Source organism: Danio aesculapii, chromosome 16 (assembly GCF_903798145.1).
Source record: "Danio aesculapii chromosome 16, fDanAes4.1, whole genome shotgun sequence".
Classification (NCBI taxonomy): domain Eukaryota; kingdom Metazoa; phylum Chordata; class Actinopteri; order Cypriniformes; family Danionidae; genus Danio; species Danio aesculapii.
This window is the reverse complement of record NC_079450.1, coordinates 27363235-27377917: the sequence shown is the minus strand read 5'-3', so window position 1 is coordinate 27377917 and position 14683 is coordinate 27363235. Positions and strand designations below refer to the sequence as shown.

At 34.0% G+C, this 14683-nt stretch overlaps 1 protein-coding gene across 2 annotated transcripts in view; it reads left to right on the top strand.

Annotated features, from left to right (window-relative positions):
* npr1b (natriuretic peptide receptor 1b) overlaps positions 1–14683 on the top strand; it is a 97762-nt gene that overhangs the window by 73500 nt on the left and 9579 nt on the right. For both annotated transcript variants that reach the window (XM_056475806.1, XM_056475807.1), the window contains exons 13-16: positions 952–1023; positions 1454–1613; positions 1759–1914; positions 14443–14611. In XM_056475806.1, coding sequence (XP_056331781.1) covers positions 952–1023; positions 1454–1613; positions 1759–1914; positions 14443–14611 — 557 coding nt within the window. The remainder of the gene's footprint in view (positions 1–951; positions 1024–1453; positions 1614–1758; positions 1915–14442; positions 14612–14683) is intronic.

The following is a 14683-nucleotide window of genomic DNA, read 5'->3' as shown; positions in this document are numbered from 1 at the left end:
AAGAACTGCAACACACATATTATTTGCTGTATGGAATGCAAAAACCTTGAAGCTCAATATTTTTAAATTATTTAGAATGCAGATAGAACCTTATAATTCCAAGGTAACAAAATGATATATTCAGAATTGCAAGAATATAAATCTTAGAATAAATCTTAAATCTAAATTGCACAATTTATTTTTTCAGGATTTTTCATAGCTGTTAAAAAATATACTAATAATTTTCCAACTTTGCCAAATAACTTACATAGTGTGTGTTTGGCACAAGTATTTAGTTTCAGGTTATGTTTACATTCATCCAGAAGAAATCAGGCATCCTTTATATTTTGCAGAATATTATAGAAAGTACATTTTGATTTCTCAACAAATGTGACCCCAACTGAAGTTTAAAAGTACAAAAAATACGCAAACATATAAAAAAATAATTATATTTGTATGCTATTGCGGCTTCCTGATTTGTCCTGAAGTCGCTAGAGAGGCAGTGAGGGTCCTTTGAATTTGTGACACGATGCTGGCTGAGACAGACACGCTGAGCCCAAGATGTTTTTAGTAAAACTTTATATATAGTTGAAACATGACAAACAAAACATCAATTTGTGGGTTAAATACCTGTTGTCTATGGAGCTGATTATTGCATTGTATAGGGTTGTTGCGTGTGACGTTGTTGCATGTGCTGTGGCGGTCAACAAAAAATACAGCTACCCCACTCTCTTTCTCTCCTCCTAACACCTGTGTGATTGTGCACGCGCTTTATTTGCTCTAGCAGGTGCCAGGTAAGCTCACGTGACTAAAAACATTAAACGTCACTGTGAAACCCAAACTAATCAGTAAACAAATAAACATTATAATTAAATGAAAAGTAATATGGCTCCTATAGATACTTTAAAAATCATTTAACAAGTTAGCACAGCAATTGTCTCTGAATCTCTGAATTTCTGCATTTTTTTACAGAATATTTTGGAGAACGACAGCATTACACTAGATTGGATGTTCAAATATTCATTAATCAGTGACATAGTAAAGGTAAAAAAAAACTTTCTTCATTTTTTAATGATGAAATTCACCTTAAAGGGATAGTTCACCCAAAATTAAAAACTCTGTCATTATTTTTTCACCTTCCACTTGCTCTAAACTTTCATGTGTTTCTTTCTTCTATTCAACAAAATAGGAAAGAAAAGAAAGAAAAACATAATATATGACATCCATAGTTTTTTTCTTCCATGAATGTCAATGGCTACCGTTTCCAACATTCATAAAAGTGTGTCCTTTTTTGTACAACATAAGAAAGAAGCTCATGAAGCCTTGGAATCACTTGAAGTCAATTAAACGCTAGATAAATGTTCATCTTTAGGTGAACTATCCCTTTAAGTGTTTATTTTCCATTCTCCCTCATTGCACTGCATCCTTATCCTCCTGCTTTCCTTCATACTGTCCAATCTGTCTCTCCCCTCAGGGCATGGCTTTTCTTCATAACAGTGTGATTGTATCCCATGGCAACCTGAAGTCTTCCAACTGTGTGGTTGACAATCGTTTTGTGCTAAAGATCACTGACTACGGGCTGTCCAGCATCAGGACGGAGTCGGACACGGAGGACGCCCACTCTTATTATGCACGTCAGTCATGTGACCTTTTCAGTTTTGTCGATTCATGTGTCATCCTGACACACATGGCTGTGATTTTTCACAACATGCATACATGCAAGCTTCAGTCACACAATCAACAATAACACTCACTGTCTGTATGGATCTGTGTGTATAGGTAAGCTGTGGTTGGCTCCAGAGTTGTCGAGAATGGAGTGCTTTCCTCCAGGAGGCACACAAAAGGGGGATGTCTACAGTTTTGGCATCATACTTCAGGAAGTGGCTTTACGCAGAGGAGTCTTTTACCTGGAGGGAGACTTGCTAAGCCCTAAAGGTCAGACACCAAGCTTACCAATTCATGTGTCAAACATGTAAAGTTATGTCTAAAACCTGCTACACATCTCGATCATTGTGTTTGAAACAAATGATTCAATATTTATGCACTTTTGTATCAAACCTGTGTACACTTCTTTCTGCCACAGAGTAAAATAATACTAAAAGGCTTGCTTATTTCTCACAGTTCTGACTTTTTTCTCAGAATTGCAATTTGTATCCTGCAATTTTTTGAGTTTTAAGGACACCTATGATGAAAATCATTGTTTGGAAGCAGTTTAGACAGAATTGTATGTAGTATAGTGTGTCCACAGTCATATTGGAGTGATATAAAGACAACAAGTCTCTTTTTTAAAAATTTCATGATGTTAAAATAGGATCCGAATGCCTTCCATTTTGAGGCCCACCGCAACGTGACGTAGGAGTGCAGTTTCCCTGCCCACCAAATTGATTGACAGCCAAGAAGTAATATGTCTCCATAGCAGAGATGGGGGACTCGAGTCAGACTTAAGTTGCAAAATTTAGGATTTGAGACTTGCTTGACAAATATCTAAAAAAGTCTCGACTTGACTTGGACTTGACTGTCATGACTTGAGACTTGACTTGGACTTGAGTTAAATGACTCGAAATAACTTGTTTTTGTTAAATACATAACCGTTTGTTAAATATTATGCATTTTAAAAAAAAGAAAAGAAAGTTCTAAGTCACACATGTGCAGTTTGCTAATCGATTCTCTGATCGGTCCGAAAGATAGGTTCTCTGTAATGTTCCGAATAAAGCACTGCAACCGATTCCTGACTCGAATTGATTTTTTTTTTAAGTAAGTTTAAGATAACTCGGGATATTGTTTTGGGATATGATTCAGAGGGAGTGCCAGGCAAGTTAAAAGGTAAGTAACTTACTTATTACGTAATTTGTGGATTAGTGTTTACTGGAAATACAAACAATTTTAAAAGAATGAGTTGGATTTACTGAACTATCAATCAGTTCACTAAGTACCACTTTAAATGATTCATTAGATTCATTTAAATGATTTATTTGCTATTCGGCCGTCAGATAAAGAGCATGCTGTGATGGAAAATTGAAGGCGTTCCGCCAAAGATAATTTAATTCAAGTTTAAAGATTATAAGCAAGATGACGTCAAGAAGAATAAATCTGCAACATGCAAAGCATGCAGCTCAAAAATCTGCGATTCAATCACCAAGTGGTGTCGAATGGTGGTATTAAGCAGTGACTCGACACGACAAAAATTGACTTGACTTGCCTTGCTTGAGACTTGAAGGTTAGGACTCGAGACTTGCTTGTGAGTTGCAGATGTGTGACTGACTCCCACCTCTGCTCCATAGCAACTCATATATTCATATCAACAAGACAGGACATGCGCAAAGCAACTGGGATTAAAAGATCTGTTCAGCTCCCTGTGATCATCAGTCATAAAATGTGATCAAGAGTGAGTTTTACAAGTCTAAAATGTTTTTAAAACAGTGCATGTTTGTAATGAATTACAGCACCACAGCCACATGTCAGGACAATTATAAAAGATGATGCTTCAATCCCGGTTTGTGGAAGTTAAAATTAGGTTTATTTTGTACATTAACATAACGGATATCCATACAGCAGTGGAGATTAATGTGTATCCTGTCACATTTACGTGCAAAAACAGTGCAAAGTTAAACGCGTGCTGTGTGTCTGTGCGTGAACTTTGTAATGACATTGTGTGTGACTCATCATTGCAGGAAGTCTTGAATTAACTCCACAACAAATACATCAAATAATCATTGGGAAAGTTCTTACTGTAGTATTTCTCACAAAAAAAAGAGATCTGCTTCCTTCATATCTGTCACTGTGCTGTTTATCTGACGCAGCCGAGGCGGAGATTGGGGCACACTCTGAGAGGCACGTGGGAACGATGGGCAGGGAGAACTAGCATTAAAGGCACAGGCAACAAAAACAGATAGATTGTGTTCAGAGCAGTAGATTTCAACATTCTGAAAGGTTTAATAAATAATCTGATGGGTGTTTTGAGCTGAAACTTTACAGAGACATTCTGGAGTCTTAAATCTTGAAAAGGGGTAAAATAGGTGCCCTTTAACCTTGCAAATTGTAATTCTGGGTTTACATCAAAAGTAAAATGAATTATCCACGTTAGTAGATTACAAACAAAGTCAATACAAATGCACAAATACATGGCAGTTTCCATCAGACAGAGGGAATTAAGCTGAATGCACAACATGTTCGCTGCAAATACACAGAATTCATCACAATTGAGTCTTCTACGCAAGTTCAAAACTAATCTCAAGTAGAAAATTTACTTGAGGTAAAAAACATTATCCACATTGGCACATCCACATCCACATTGACAACCCAGTATAAGATTATAGCTAATAATTCAGACACATTATCGGGTAACACTTTAGTTTAGGTCACAATTCATGCTTTTTACTACTGGCTTATTGTCTGCATATTATTACTGTTCATTAGTAGTAATAAAGTACGATCTTTGTTCTGCATCCCTTCAAAAACTTCTACCTTTATAACGATTAATAAACAGCTAATTATTAGTGTATTAAGCTTGCAGTGTTAGTTAGTGGTTTGTTAAATTCCTCCTTCAGAGATGAGATCTTTTATAAATGTTTACATTTTAAATAAGTGGCAAGAGGAGTGGGAAACATTGGAAAATGAAAAAATTGAATGAAATATAACCTGAAATCTCAAGAGTTTTAAGACATTTTAAGACTAGATTTGATTGAGCGATTTTTACCAGATGTCGAATTGGACATACAAGATTGGACCATTTTACTGCACTGTCCTGCTTTTAATGATTCCAGTAGGCTTTTTTTATGGAACTCTTTTAAGGACTTTTTTAACAAAGTAACACCAGGAAGAATTAGAATTTTATCATGTATTAACACAGAAAATTTGTTTGTTGTTTTTAATTGTATATTTATTATTGAAATGTTCTTGTCATGAAAATAGCATTGGTTGCTGACATGGCATTAAATAAAATATACATTATTAAATTAGTTAGTGGTTTGTTAATCCTGTAAATTGTGACCTAACTAAAGTGTTACACATTATTGTAAGGCAAAAACTCACAAAATAAAATCTGAATTGCAAAACAGAGTTATGGGGAAAAGGACTGAATTTTGAAAACTGATGTAAATAGACTGTTTTTGCCTGTAAAATAAAAGTGAAACGTGTTGTTTTTGACCCCAGTAGCATTAATTGTATGAACAAAAACTGCTTTAATAACGTTTATTTTGTGCAGCACAGATGAAAGAAATCTATACAGGTTTTGATCTATGCACTTCTTTCAAGTGGATGCAGAAGCATCATAGAAGCGATCCAAATGACTCATGCACTGTATTCCAAGCCTTCTAAAGCAATCCAAGTTTTGTGTGAAGATTAGAGTCAAATTTAAATTGCTATTCACTGATAATCCTTCTATTTGTTAACCAGGCTGAGTCAGTGAACCAGATTAGTCTGGTTTGTCAATTAATCTTTCAGTATTTTTCACAGAAAAGGTCTGATTTAAAGGGTTTTCAATGAAAAGGTCTGATTTAAAAGAATGAATAGTTGATTAATTACTAATAATAGTCATTTATTGAATACTAGTATTAATGATTGTACATGCTGAAGAGATCTACAAGTTTTTTGTCTTCATTTTTAGTCTACAAAATGTCTTTTTGATCTAAATTTACAATACTCATTTTTTCATCTGTTGTGCGTCTTCTAGCAAAAAGGTGCATGATTTGGCATAAATCTGTTGTGTTTGGAGGAACTTAAAAGTCTGGCTTTTTCTATGTGTTAGTCATGTAGTTTAATCCAGCCTTTAAATTCAGTTTCATCTGTTTCTCACACAAAGCTGTCTTGTGGCTTTCGAACATCTAAAGTATAGTGCGCAAGTTAAAAGGCCTGATGCTTTTATAATACTTTCATGTCCTTTTTTGAAACTTAAAAGCCTCAGTTCCCATTACATCGCCATGTTTTATGTGTTTTTTATTTAATTAATGTATTAATATCATTCATTCTTGCTCCTCTGATCTGGTGTCTGAAGACAAATTGAGGAAGCCGAAAAAACTTGGTTTGTTGCTTCCTTCCAAAACACTTTTCAAATATTGATGCACGGCTCTGCACTCACACAAATTACCCTTGAGAGCCTCCACAGTGACAGCAATGGAAGACACTAATGAACCAGGTTCTTCAGAAAGGTCAACAAATACACAACCACATGCCATTCACAGCTGTGCTTCTCTCTTTACTACAGACACATCAAAGATGGCCCTTTAAACACAGCACGTATGCATAAAAACACCCTCATACACTGTTAATTTGCCAGTCCCACTACCCATCGGTAAAGAGGAAGACACTTGACATTTTCTTGTCATCCCGCCAACACACTCATTCACATTACCTCCCCTGTTTATGGTTCTCTTGGCTGTAGAGAACAGCCCTTAGAGGGTGAAGTGCTCCCTTGTTCAGATGAGAATTTGAAGTTATTTTGTGTCATACTTTTGCATGATGATTCTGTATGAATATTCAGGGTTGCTAATTGCCATGAAATATGAAAATTCAGACCAACACTGGGTGGACTACTTTAATGTTGTGTACTGTATGGTTTCTTATCAATTACAAATTACATAATGAAAATTATAGTTGATAATTAAATTCATTAGATTGCTCTTTTTAGGTAATGGACTCTGATTACTTTTGGATTACTTTTAGATTACTTTTGACCAAACTTGTTATTATTGTAGATAATTGTTGTCATAAATTAAAGAAATTGTCATTAATGAAAAAATCCTTTATGAAAATTATATTGGTAATGTATTTTATTTGATTGCTCATTTTAGGTAATGCACTTGGGCTACTTTTGGATTACTTTTAGATTACTTTTTACCTAACTTATTACTGTAAACTATTTCTGTCATAAAATAAAAAGTGTTCATTAATGAAAAAATTACATTATGAAAATTATTGTTTGTATTGTAATTTATTACATTGCTCACTTTAGGTAATGCACTTGGACTACTTTTGGACTACTTTTGGATTACTTTTGAATTACTTTTGACCTAACTTGTTATTATTGTAGATAATTATTGTCATAAATGTAAAAAATTGTCATTAATGAAAAGAAATCCTTTATGAAAATTATAGCTGGTAATGTAATTTATTATATTGCTCATTTTACGTAACGCGCTTGGACTACTTTTGGGTTACTTTTAGATTACTTTTGACCTAACTTGCTATTATAGTAGATAATTATTGTCATAAATTAAAAAATGTCACTAATGAAAATCCTTTATGAAAATTATAGTTCATATTGTAATTTATTAGATTGCTCACTTTAGGTAATGCACTCGGACTACTTTTGGATTACTTTTGACCTCACTTGTTATTACTGTAGACGATTACTGTCATAAATTTAAAAATTGTCATTATTAAAAAAAATGACATTATGAAAATTATAGTTTGTATTGTAATTTATTAGTTTGCTCATTTTAGGTAATGCACTCTGAATACTTTTGGATTACTTTTAGATTACTTTTGACCTAACTTGTTATTACTGTACATGATTACTGTCATACATTTAAAAAATGTCACTAAAAATGTAACTAAAAATAAATTACTTGATGACAATCGTACTTTGTAATGGAATATATTAGATTCTAGTAGACTTAAACTACGTTTGGATTACTTTTAGATTACTTTTGACATTTAAGATAAGTATGGGATTGTTAAAAAGGAATATTTCATTTTGTGGTGTTATTAACATCATGAAATGCATAAAACATTGCATTATATTAAGGTTGGGGAAATTATAGAGATTAATAAATTTAAATTGAATATGAAATACTAATAAATACTAATTAATTAAATCATTAAAATGTCAAATTAGATTAATAATTATTTTTAAATAAAGCCCAAATTTTTAATGTTTTTTACCTACATTTTTACCTAAAAAAACAAATAGAATGTGTTGTTCAACTACTTACTTTTATTCTAATATTTGAGTAAATTTTTAAGAACAGTGTGGCTCGACTGACAAAATTCCTGCATCACATAAACAGACATTAATTAACATGAAAACAGAAATGTGATGGTCAAAGTCTTCCCGATTTTCAATATTTCTGTGGGTTATACATTGGCACAGAATTTAGTATAGCTTGCATAATTATGAATCTCATTATATAATGTAACTGAATTTGCTAATTTAGATTCATGTATAACAAATTCATTTGCATGACATTTACTGTACATAGTCTTCTATATTTTAATTAATAAGAGATAAAATGTCAGCAGTATTGTTCAATTTCCTTTCACATGAAACATTAGAAAAAAAAATTATACAAAAGAATTAGCAAAATCATTTAATTGCAAATCATTAATGGTCAATGTCTGACTAATTTGTGTTTAATCCATAAAAAAATGGATAACTATAAATCCAGATGAAATGTAATCACTTACTACCAAGCACTGATCATGAAATATTAAAACCTCCCTATAGTAAAACACTGAATCAATATTCTATCTAAAACTCCAATCTGAATGAAAGAAAAGCTTTATAAATTACTGTCACTTTCTATTACTTTCAGAGTCATAACACATTCATTTGTTCTGTCTTTCTCTTTCACACACACTTATCTCTCTCTTCCTCTCTAATCTAATTTATGGATTTAATCATGTGATTCATAATACAGACCAAAATCCATGTTTGTGTATGACTCAGTCCAGTATTGCTGGTACATTTCAAGCATTTCCCATTTGTTTTACTTAGTGAATTAAACAAATGTTTTAACTTACAGTAAACTTAATCTATTGTTAATGTAAAATAATGGAAAATGTTTAAATATGACAAGGGACATTTGATTTTGTCACTAATTGTTGTTTAACCTAATGTGTAAAACCTTTAAATTCATTAACAGAGTTGACAATAACAGACTTGACATTTTCCATCATTTTATGCTTTAGCTCAAGTTGCTAACCTCAACCCAAGACACCACATGGCATATCTAAATCTGAATTATGTATGTAAATCATATTATAGTTTTAAAAAAAGAGAAAATTGCTAAAATATATCAATAACAGAGTTCACAAATTATTAATCTACTTTGATGTATTGAAAACATTTTGCAAAAATTAATGAGAGAATATTAAATCACATGCTTCAGTGCCTTCCAGAGGTAAAGTCTAGGATACAGCTGCGGATACGCACATCAATATAGCATCATTTTTGTGATGCTGTATAACAATAATTAATATTTTTACATCACTGTGATGGTTGGGTTTAAGGTTGGAGTAGGGGTAGAGGTACATGTTAATAAAATACAATAAATGGGAAGTTTAATAAATACTATAAATAATACTCATTAACTTCGGGCCACTACCATATTCGATCTAGCAACAACCCCTTCCAGAGTTTCCCACCAGAGGAAGTGGCATCACTTGAAGCGAGTCACATGCTTTTTCTGTCAGCGCTTTAAATATTGTCATGCCTTTTCATAGCTGATATGACAGAGTTGACCAGAACATAGCAACAAATACCAAATGTATGTTTTCATTACTGAAATTATAAATAACACAGGAAACAGATGTTTCATCCAAATGTTTATATAGTAAACACGAAAAAGCTCCAAACAAGACTTAATTATTTTATGATAATTTAAGGTAATTACAGAGTGTTAAAATATACACTTTATTGTTGGAGATGTAAGACCGAGAATGGTGATTCACTTCATGCTCTATGGCAGCGTTTCTCAATCATGTTCCTGGAGGACCACCAGCTCTGCACATTTTCTATCTCTCCTTCATCAAACACACCTGATTCAGATCATTAACTCATTAGCACAGACTGAAAGAGCTGTAATGGTATGATGGACAAAGGAGACATTCAAAGTATGCAATGCTGGTGGTCCACCAAGAACGTGGTTGAGAAATACTGCTCTGTGGTCTTGTAAAAAAAATTCTGGTAAAGAGTTCATGAACACATTTGCTTGGTCTTAGATTTTCTTGGTTTTAAATCCTAGACTGTTTAGGTGGTTGGACAGACAACATAATTGAACTTGCTAGAGTGGCCGCATTTGAAAAAATGTCTTGTAAGCCAATAGTACTTAACCTGTTTGGAAATGGAACAGTAATAAATGTGTGAGAAATATACTGATTGTGACTGTGTAAATCTGATGTGTTATTGACTGAACTTACCTATTCATATTTTGTTTTAATATAATTTTCTCTTCATTATATAAAGGTGGAGGCTTTAAATGTAATTAATGATAGCCAAGCCGCAACCTTAAAGTCATAGTTAGGAATTAATTTGGGTTGGGTTTGTTAATTGGGTAAAATGTTGATTCTTTACAGAGTATTCTGTGTTCTATTCTGAAATTTGCCTGAGAATCAATAAAACTGTTAATCTCTAAGGTAATTACACTCTCAGAAATAAAGGTATGCAAGCTGTCACTGGGGTGGTACCTTTTCACAAGGTACACATTTGTATTTAAAGGGTACCTCAAAAGTATATATTAGTATCTAAAGAATTTAAGAGGAACACTTCTGTACTTTTTAGGTACTAATATGTACCCTTGAGGTATTAATATGGTACCTTTCGAAAAGGTACCACCTCAGTGACAGCTCGCGTACCTTTATTTCTGAGAGTGTACAAGGTTTCAAATTAGACACAGTGGGGGAGTCTTAAAGTTAATATTTTTTAATATAAAATACAAACATTATTTTTTAGATACAACTTGATATAATTTGTGTTATTATCTAAAACTGTTTCATTAAAGTCTTTATTTAAAACAAATTTAAAAATAAAAATTAAATGAGGTTCATCTTGGAGATGCAAAGAACCCACATTTCTAGAATCACCCATATACACTACCTGACAAAGGTCTTGTCGTCAATCTCAGTAGCAAGAGCAACAAATAATAAGCTGACTTCTAGTTGATCATTTGGAAAAGTGGCAGAAGGTAGATTTTTCGGTTGAATCATCTGTTGAACTGCATCCCAATCATCACAAATACTGCAGAACACCTATTGGAACCCGCATGGACCCAAGATTCTCAGAGTAATCAGTCAAGTTGGGTGAAGGAAAAATCATGGTTTGGGGTTGCATTCCGTTTGGGGGCATGCGAGAGATCTACAGAGTGGATGGCAACATCAACATCTGAGGTATCAAGACATTTGTGCTGCCCATTACATTACAAACCACAGAAGAGGGCAAATTCTTCAGCAGGAAAGCTCCCTGTCATACTTCAGCCTCCATATCAAAGTGCAGAGGTGTATGGATGCAGTCCTCAAGCTCATGGGAGTCATACACAATATTTATTCCTTTTCCACTGCACCATGACTTTATATTCTATACTCTACATTATTTCTGTTAAGTGACAAGACTTTTGTTTAAGCAAAGTCAGACCTTACTGTCCTAATTAAAGAATTAAAAGTCAAGACATGATCATATTTAATTTTGGTAAAATAAGCGTAATCTAGAGGCCTTTGTGTTTCATATAAGCCACTTCTGATACCAAATGATCAACTAGAAGCCAGATTATTATTTGTTGTTCCTAAAACTTGGATAGGCAACAAGACTTTCATCAGGTAGTGTATATGTGTTTCTATATGAAGAGCAGACTTTTTCTCCCTGCACAAGGTAATATAATATGCTGTCAGCATCCCCGGAGCTTCTAATGTCAGCACTGTAATCAGAACGGACATAAAAGAAGTGATCATATCAATCTCAACCGGGCGGCAGACATGCTTTTGGCCACCTTCGTAATGAGATTGCCTTTCCGGCGCTAGACTGGTGAACCAATGAGCCTTGTGTATGCTAGGTCAGCCAATCAATTGGCACACGTATAAATACACAACACAAACACAAAGAAAAGCGTGCAGCAGTAAAGATGTCCTGAGCTTTGAAGAACGGCTTCTTATCAGGCCAGATTGTCTGTGAAAAGCCTCAGATGGGGCAGAGAAAGGGTGCCTTTGCTGGAGTGTGACAGCCCACAGCCGTTGCTTTCAGAGCTGTAAAAAGAGCTGATAAATAGAGCTGAGAGAGAGAGAGAGATCAGGAAGAGGATGGGAAACAGAGATAAAACATTTGTGGGAGTTTGTGGGAATAAGACTCATGAAAAATGCCCTGATGCAACAGATAATAGAGAGAAAGTGAAGGAAAGCACTTTGACTGGCAAAATGTCTTCAGGCTGCTGATACTGTTGAAATTGAAGGAACGTTTCACACTGAAAATGTATTTACTTTAGGTATGGCTTGGAAGTACCAACCAATATTTGAGTTTGTTTTATGACGTGTTGAATTTAAGTGAAAGAAATGTTTAGGATGGGGGCTCTATCCAAATTTGTTTTGTTTTTTTTAGATTGAACTTTGTCATTATACATATACAAGGCAACGAAATGCAGTTTAGGTCTATTCAGGAGTGCAATAGCAGCAAGTGCAGGATGTAGGTACAATTTATAAGTTAAACTATGGGTAATATTTACAGATGGATGCATTATGAACATAATATAAAAGTTGTATTAGCTATAGTCTGTAGAGATTTACAAATAGGTGAACATTCTCTACTGGTTGCTATATCAGAGTTTCTTTCAATCGCTTTGGTACATTTCTCATATCAGAATTGAAATTCTCTAAACTCCCTGTTCAATTTTCAGATCATTGTGTCACTTGCGCACTTCAGAAAAGAAGTTTCTCATTCCTTTGAACAAGTTGTACATGCTTTTGTACATTCATGCAAATGATTGTGCAATTCTCTGATGTTTCCTATATTATCAATTGCTTATGTCATGTTGATCAAAATGGATTATTTTGGTCTCTGTTGAATTGTCTCAGCCCTCACAACATTTCATCATTTGTTCATGGCAGAAGTCTTTACATGCTAAATGGCTGAACAAGTCATAATATTTAGTCAAAATGCATTTTTCTATACATTTCCATTAGATTTTTATTCTAAATCTGTCTACAATTGGTACATTTCTACCAGGTGAATCTTGACTTTTTTTAATGAAGATCTAAAAGGAGATTGTTCTATGTTCACATTTCTACTTTTGTTTTATTTTTTCTTTGTGCTATGCAGTGTTGTCTTTTCCTTTCTTATAACAATGATCTTTCAACAAATTACAGTAGAAACAGCAAAAAAAAAAATGGCTATAGATTACTCCAGAACACCCTTCCAGAGTACACTGTTGTATTGACATCAAGACTAAGTATTTTGACTGACTTTTTAGTCTTTTAAGCTTTTTAATATTTTTTCCCCATTTTTCGAGTGCCTTGGACTTGATTTTTGCTGTTTATTCTGATAAATTCTTTACCCAAAGAGCACATTATCTTTACCCAAGAGACACATTATTTAAGCTTCCCCTGAGCACTCTTGTTTGATTTTGAAAGAAATTAACGATTTTTTTTCTAAATAAATTGAAATACTAAAGTACAAATTAAAATTATTTATATTAATTGCTAAAAGTGAGCATCACAAAATTATAACATGCATTGCATTAAGACATTTTAATATTTCATATTCGCTAAATATTACTGAAATTTATTAGGCTTTTCATGCATTACAAGCTGATCTTTAAGTGATGGTAAATGTCATCTAATTGTAAAAATTAAGATTTTAAAGCGCCATAAAACCCCCCTCTATCAATTCAATCTACCATCGATTTTTTCAAAAAATGCTTCATGATGGGTGTGGAGCGCTGCGAGCAGAGGGAGGAGTGAGCTTTACTGTATCGTCCCTGGCAGAATCACAGGGAAAAACATTTTACAAAACTTTTACAGTCTATGGGAAAAACATGCAGCAAACCGTGTGGACATGGAAACAATTCAATTCAATTCACCTTTATTTGTATAGTGCTTTTACAATGTAGACTATGTCAAAGCAGCTTCACATATTATATAGTAAATTGAAATTTCAATTCAGTTTTCAGTGTTTAAGTTCAGTTCAGTTTAGCTCAGATCAGTGTGGTTTAATATTCACTACTGAGAGTCCAAACACTGAAGAGCAAATGCATACGATCCTTCATGAAGGGCAAAAATATAATTAAATAATTTGTGGTGTGCATGTACGCGGTCTCACAGCTTGGCAGGTCTGCCTTGCTTTCGGAAAGCACGTGCTGTCATGAATAATTAAGAAGCAGGGTCTTCTCATAGGATAAGAAAACTCAGCTATGGATAATAATGAGAAACCGACACATCATCACTCGACTGGTAGATCGGCGCTATGTTACCGATTTTGATCCCGCCCCAAAAATAATTATAAACCCAGAAGGTAAAATTAGCTGACTAAAGCTCAAAATGATGCAGATTTCCCCTTAACTAAAGCTGACAGGTGCTAACGTTGTCTTAACTGATGCTCAACACACACAAATCTGTTAACAATTTTATAAAAGTACTCCAAGGATTCTGGAACCTTTAAAAATGAAGGTAGTAATGAAGTAGTTTACTTTTTGACTGATCTGTTAATTTAATCTCAAACCGTTCCTCTTTGTGTTTTTCTCTTGATCGCTGTTTCCTTGTGTATAGAGATTGTGGATCGGGTGGCTCTGGGTGAATGGCCGTATCTCCGTCCATCACTGAACCCTCAGGCACACAGTGAGGAGCTCGGTCAGCTGATGCAGCGCTGCTGGGCTGAAGAACCATCAGACAGACCTGAGTTCAGCCATATTAGTGTGTTACTCCGCAAACAGAACAGGTCTGTCCCCTGTTACTCTCTAGTTCTTTCTATATTTCTGTTACATTTAAGGGTTTTCACATTTCAGATGCC